General features: G+C 39.6%; 1 protein-coding gene across 4 annotated transcripts; it reads left to right on the plus strand.

Moving 5' to 3' along the window:
* Nucleotides 1-240: 240 nt before the first annotated feature.
* Nucleotides 241-6,907, plus strand: LOC107102885 (beta-1,3-galactosyltransferase 1-like). 4 transcript variants are annotated; one of them, XM_015402336.1, is made up of 4 exons: nucleotides 241-485; nucleotides 4,263-4,352; nucleotides 5,113-5,221; nucleotides 5,358-6,907. In XM_015402336.1, exon 4 carries the CDS (start codon nucleotides 5,365-5,367, stop codon nucleotides 6,619-6,621), a length of 1,257 nt encoding a protein of 418 aa, XP_015257822.1. In that variant the 5' UTR covers nucleotides 241-485; nucleotides 4,263-4,352; nucleotides 5,113-5,221; nucleotides 5,358-5,364; the 3' UTR covers nucleotides 6,622-6,907. The 4 variants fall into 4 exon arrangements, with proteins under 4 accessions (XP_015257822.1, XP_015257820.1, XP_015257821.1 ...); XM_015402334.1 differs by lacking the exon at nucleotides 5,113-5,221; XM_015402337.1 differs by lacking the exon at nucleotides 241-485 and having other exon boundaries at nucleotides 3,527-4,352.
* The last annotated feature ends 10 nt before the right edge of the window (nucleotides 6,908-6,917 follow it).

Genomic DNA, 6,917 nt, shown 5'->3' on the forward strand with positions numbered 1-6,917 from the left:
CGTTGGGTAAGAGAATATTTCTCAAACCTCCAAAAAAGACAAAAATGTGTTAAAGCAAGACAGAACCTTGCACCTGGGGACATTGCATTGATACTTGATGAAAATGCACAGAGGAAATACTGCTTGCTTGGAAGGACCCTGAAAGCAATTGTGGATGACAAAAGACTGGTTCAACGAGTGCTTGTGAAAACGAAACCAGCACGCTTGAAAGGCTTGCGGACTTCGGCTTTGTAAACTTTGATGGATTTGCATGTCATCAATATCCATTTGTTTTGATGAGTATGGGTGTGGCCAGGTATTGTTTGTTCTTCAGGTGGACAGGTGGTGGAGCCTGTGTGTTGAAGAGAAAGCTGGCCTGGGTGTAGGTCCAAACTGATTTTTTGACCGTCTCCTTTGGATGTAAACCCTTTTGCATTGACTTGCATGTGAATTCCCTAAAATCTTCTTCATCCTGATCTGCATTAAAAACACCAACTACTTGCCATGTAAGTCTGAAAATTACATTTTTCTTTTAAGTACCAGCGGAGGACACATTAAGCTAAAGCTAATGCCCAGTCTGCTTTATGTGGCTTCCACTCAAGTTTGTCACTATGATATATCTATGCCTTCTTTTTGTTTGCTGTAACGCTATAAATGTGAAGGATAAATGTTATACTGAAGCTGCACCAGAGGAGGATTAATTAACTACCAGGTAGAAAAAAAAAAATAATAATTCTGTAATGTTACTGTGAAATGGATCATTGATCATGCAGAGCAAAGAGTCTGTATGAAACTGAAATAGAAATTCTAAAAAGTTTCATTTAAGTCGAGGACATTAAAGTAATTTTGTACTCTTGTTGCATTTCATGACTTTCATTTTTTCAAAGCGGAGCAGATTTTTATGATTCATCCTGCTGAGTTAAGACACAGCTCAAACATCAGGATGGATTCACCTAATCTGATCACTTCTTGTATTAATATGATGCAATCGTGGCATCAGCTTCTAGCTTTATTCTAGCCCAAACATTATTGAATTAAAAAGTCTGACTAACCAGATTGAATTTTTATTATTTTTTGTTTTTAATCTGCTCTCAAGTCCTCACCCCCGAGGGGCATGCAATTAATGTGCTCTACAGGGATTGGGATACAGACTGTGTTGAATAATACTGATGTGTGACTTGTGTATTACCCAGTCAATGCTATTTGGCGTCTCTTTGATATTACTGTTCTGTCAGATGAGCATACCGCGTCAGACCATCATACCCATAGTCAATACGCATGTGCAAGATGTCAGATTTATATTTTATCCCTTTAGTTTTGTTTGAAAAAAGTAATTAAGTTGTTTTTTTTGTACATGACTAAAGGGATACACACACTTTGAGTTAGTTTAAAGTCTATTTTTCATACAAAACTAAAGGGATGAACGGATAATGACTATTGGTATAGTGGTCTGACCAGCTATACTCATCTGACAGAACAACGCCACCGTGTTCAATTTTTCATTGAGAACTTTATTTCTCTTCATATTTCTGTAAAATTTGTTTTTGTCCATCACAGGACAAATACTGCACTATTACTTGGGTGCCTATGATTGTCATTGGTCTGCTACCTTGAACCTGCCCCTTTATACGTGCACGTTCACAGATTCATGATCAGTTCAAGCCTGATTGAGTTTGCGAGTTAATAACCAGCTTGATGGTACCGCTGATCTGATGTTTTGGATTGGTTCAACTGAATAGGATGTGAGTAATCCTGCTACTTTGAGCTTGGTTTGTGGTACGGGCCTCAGTCAGAAATGTTTGTTGTTGGTGAGGGAGGCGCAGAGTCATATAAGTATGCTTGCTAGCTACAGCAACTCAATTGAGTTTAGTTACGAAGCACCAAGTTGCAACACATGTAATCTGGAGGCCTTTTACAAAGACAATTTGATCAAATTATAGACATCGGTTAAAGGTTTTCTATCTAATGAAACCTAAGTGACTGCATCAGGTCATTGACTTTTTAAGATTTGATAAACATACAGCTACAGTAGATATAGGACTGACTCGCAAGTGATCTCACTGAGCATGCATCAGTGATGGTAGATAAGAAAAACTACATTTTAACAGGAAGAATCCTGCAGCAAAACCAGGCTCAGTGAGAGCGGCCTTCTCTCAGGTCCGTCTTGGGTTTAAGGAGACAGAAGCACACATACACAAGGAACATAACTGCACTGATCCACAAATACTGTGATATAGAGGGAAACAAATTAGCTCCACAGGTGGCTCTAAGTTAAGCAGCTGAGCTCTGCAGCAGTTTTCATATCAAGAAGGGTGAAGGTACGACATACAGTTAGTCAGAGTAAAAGCTGAGTCCATAGATATGTCAGGGAGAGAATAACACAAAGTACTGAAAAACAGACCCAGCTTGGTCATTGATATTGGCTGCAGCCGTCCATCTAATGCCTCTCTCTGGGATGATGTCACAGCTGAACAGAACACCAAATGAGGTCAAGCTACTATGGTGAGAAAAAGCGGAGACCATAAAGTTAAAACGTCAACAAACAAATGCTGCAGAATGGTAGAACAGAGGTAGAATAAAGCAGAATGATGAAAAGTGGGGGTGCAGCACGGTGGTGCAGTGTAGCCTTGCAGCAAGAAGGTTCTGGGTTTGATTCCTGGGTGGAGGGTCTTTCTGCATGTTTGCATATTCTCCCCGTGAATGCGTGGGTTCTCTCCGGGTACTACGGCTTCCTCCCACCACCCATAAACATGACTATTAGGTTATTTGGCTTCTCTAAATTGTCCTTAGGTGTGCATGGTTGTGTGTATTTGTGTGTCTCTGTGTTGTCCTGTGACAGACTAGCGACTTGTCCGGGGTTTACCCCGCCTCTTGCCTATTGACTGCCGGAGATGGATTATAGTAAAGAATAACGACAGTTAAGCCTTGAAGTAACACATGAATAGACCAGTTCATCAGCTGTTGCTTCACACCACACCAACTATTGCTTCACACCAAATTGTCACACAGACGGTCAATGTGAAGCAATAGTTCATATAACTTTAATGATGTTTAGCATTAATTGTCAGTTTGATATGAAATGGATAACAGCAACACCTAGTCTCAAACTACAGGAAATACTAAATAAACTAAAGTAGTGTTTCCAATGTGGTCAAGATTTGCTACTCAAATTGAGGCAGACTATTATCCCAACAAACCTGGAGTCCAAAGGCTGAATTTGATTGTGTAGGAGACATTAACCCTAAATGCCAAATGTATCATATTTGATGCATACGGTTTCTGAAATGTTTTGCGTCTGACACCTTTTGCATAATTTAATGGTAAAAACTTTGCTCAAAATCCTATTGTACACAATCAGATATACCTGATAACAGCCAGTAGAAGACTACACGAAAAGTTATCTTGACTTATCGCATAGTAATAAATTATTAATATCAAAAATGTATTTCTGTTTTTCTTTTTACATATTTTGTTTAAAGGCCAAATAAGGACTTCAAACCAAAAAAAAGTAATTTTCTGTTTTGTTTTCTTCTTGGATCGGGCTTTAAAGGGTTAACAGAGATAATGAAATAGAATAATTCTGGATCTTTTCTCGTCACAACCTGCTGTAGGGGAATGAGTCCAACAAAACCAAAAATATCTTCTTACTGTCGCTCCGCTGTTATTTTTAAAATGTAGAACTTACCAAATTCTGCAGAAACTGAGGCAGACTATGTAATCACTGATGGCATAAATGTTGATATTTTGTGGAGTGGAAAATGAAAGCAGAAGCATGAATGTTTTAATTGTTGCTGTACCATGATGCAACAGCAAACACAAAATAAACAAAAAAATCAAAATTCTCACTGAATTATATGAAGTATTAAAATTTAAAGCATTTTATGTGCAACAAAGAAAATCACTTTGCTTTTCTGCTTGACGTGTCAGGAAACCACAGGGAAAAAAAGCAGCATAACATGAGTTGATGAGAAACTTTCAGTTCCTCCTACCCGCATTATACAGCTAAAACTTAAACATGGGACACAAGCCCAACCTTTCTGATGATAGGTGGTGTCTTAAGGGGACTCCTGAGAATTTCAAAGGAAGCTGGAGCAAACAAAGGTGCAGCACCAGTTCTGCAGATTGCACCAAAGAACTATGTTTACCTAATCACCTGAGATGTAAGCCAATATGTTTAGAAACGTTTTTTCTTTTTATTCAACACTTTTACTGGTTTGTAATAGTCATTGCAGCTGATAGCAAGAGAATGCAAAAGCTGAGCCATCTATTTTTTTGTACTGCAGCGAAATTCTTGCTTCAGATGGAGACAAACTGAAGCACAGACTTCAAGCCTTGGGTGTGTCGGAGCCTCACTCTGCTATGGCTGGACAAAGGTATGTAGTCTTTCTAAATCCTTCTTTTCTCTCTGTATGACTGTTCCTTGAAGTAGGGAGGAAGGGATAAAGAAAGTACTGTGAAAAAGTATTCGTATAAAAAATGTGATGATACTTCATTACATGACCTTGCTGTGTGTGACATTTGGGTTTTAGTTTCTTATCTTTCTCTTCCCTGTTATTAATTGGTGAAGCAAAGATGGCCATTTACTTCATTTACTGCAGGAGGGACTTCACCTTGATGCCGTGGCTCTTTGGAAGCGCAACATTAAAGCCAGAATAAAGCTGGAGTTTCACTTCCACAGGGCCACACTGAAAAATGAAGGGTTTTATTCAGTTACAGGGTTTTGATAATATTTTATAGACTGTGTCAGATGAAGGACAAGTACAGTTTAACAAGTCCCTCATTTAATGATTTTTGAGCTGACATTTGTTTTCATCATCAATATTTGCTTCTATCATTTGAATTGTGTAGATAAAGTGTTGTTAAATACAAAAAAATACTTCCCTGTTGATGATTTGTTGTTCCTGCCTTTTTTGGTAGATTAGATTACTGTAGTTCATTATTCTTTTTGTTTTGTTTTTTCCTTCTCATATATCCTTCCCTTTATCTCTCTTCTCGTTTCTCTTTCACCCTCTGCTCTTGTCTTTTTCCTCAGGTGTTGCTCATTGCTAACTTCATGTATTTCTTCTGGCATACAGTCGCTGTGTTACTCACCTGTTCTCCATGCTTTCTCTCTTTGCTCTCCTCTGTATATAGCTGGCGGGCTTTTGTCTTCCATTTGCTGGTTACTTCCTTTTGGCTGACCCACATCAGTATTCTGCCACATATATGATCGGTGTCTTTGAGCAGCTCTTATTTTACCCATGTAAGTTGACTTTTAATTTCTAATCTTATCGAACTAGTTTCTGAGCTCTTGTCTTTAGTTTGTTCCTGATATAACTTACCTATTCTTGAGACCTTTGTTCTAACAAATGCTTTTTTTTTAATTATTTGTTTTTCAGCCAGGAAATGGAGAATGAAGACAAACTTGCAGAAAGCCGGCGATGTTTCAGCTTCTCACGTCGCCACAGTCTGTTCTTATTTTTGATTCTGGGAGTCGTGTTTTTCTTCTACAGCACTAACATCAGGGTCATGACGTCCGACTGGATCCCTAAACAGTGGATACAAAACCACCCAACAAAATCCTTCTTCCCATTCAGGAAACAAACTACTCTATTAAGAAACACTAATGTGTCCAAAGCCAGGCTGGCTGCTGCTGCTTCTCCTGGGCCCACAATCAAGGCCACCAGAGGTAAAAGTCCTCAAAGCACAGCCATCCTTCCAACGCACCGTTCAGTGACTCAACTGCAAAGGAGGCTTTCATCATTGGGAACTAAGAAAATGCTAACAACTCAAACTCTCCATAGGACGGCCATTCCCTATGTATCTCCTGGGCCCTACTTGGTGGAGTACCCTTATGAATATCGCTATATCATCAATGAGCCTCAAAGATGTGAGCAGGAGAAGCCATTTGTGGTTCTGATTGTTCAAGTGGCGCCACGCAACAGAGCTCACCGTGACGTCATCCGCAATACCTGGGGAAGTGAGAAGCTGGTGAACGGTAAAGCTGTGAGGCTCTTCTTCCTACTTGGAATGCAAACTGGAGATGATACACAGCAGGTCCACCAGCAGCTGCAGCAGGAGAGCAAAGACCATCACGACCTCATCCAGAGTAACTTTGTGGACTGTTACAAGAACCTGACCATAAAGACCATGGTGATGCTGGAGTGGCTGAACTCTTTCTGCTCCAGCACTCCTTACGCCATGAAAATTGATTCAGACATGTTTCTGAATGTTGCTAATCTTGTCAATATGCTCTTACAAGCTCCAACGACAAACTACATGACCGGCCTGGTGGCACATGGGGGACAAGTCTTAAGGGATCTCAATTCCAAATGGTACGTTCCTGTGGACGTTTTCAGTGAATCCGTGTATCCTCCCTACGCTTTGGGTCTGGGCTACGTTTTGTCTATTGACCTCACCAAAAAGCTAATTGAGGCTTCTAGATATGTTAAAGCTCTTTACATTGAAGATGTTTATCTAGGCCTGTGTATGAGGCACCTGGGTATCCATCCAACAGACCCCCCAAATGGGTTCTACTTCCATGTATTCCCTCTGGGATACAATCGATGTAGTTACTCCAAGATAATTGCCACTACAACTCAGCAAGATACGGATCGAGTGTGGCTCTGGAAGGACTTTAAAAAAAATGGTCAGTACTGTTGATTTGTGTAGAAGAATGAAAATATTTGTACTGAAATTAATAAAGAACTTAAACGCCTCAGAAAAGGTCATTGCTGTTTTAAGGGTGTTCTTAAAACTGAAAGGAAGAAGGCGGTGCCAACTCCTCAGCAAGAAAAGTCCTTATTGGCTGTCAGAAAAAGCAGTAGGGAGTCTGAAAAGGTGCTGGTTTTAGTGACAACATTGATAAGTTGGAAACACTTAGACTTTGACAACTTTTGTTGTCATTTTCTATACGCAGAGTGTATATAATATAAATTTGATGTTGAAGTTCAGAATTT

This window comes from Cyprinodon variegatus, unplaced genomic scaffold, assembly GCF_000732505.1.
Source record: "Cyprinodon variegatus isolate N-32 unplaced genomic scaffold, C_variegatus-1.0 Scaffold1336, whole genome shotgun sequence".
Classification (NCBI taxonomy): domain Eukaryota; kingdom Metazoa; phylum Chordata; class Actinopteri; order Cyprinodontiformes; family Cyprinodontidae; genus Cyprinodon; species Cyprinodon variegatus.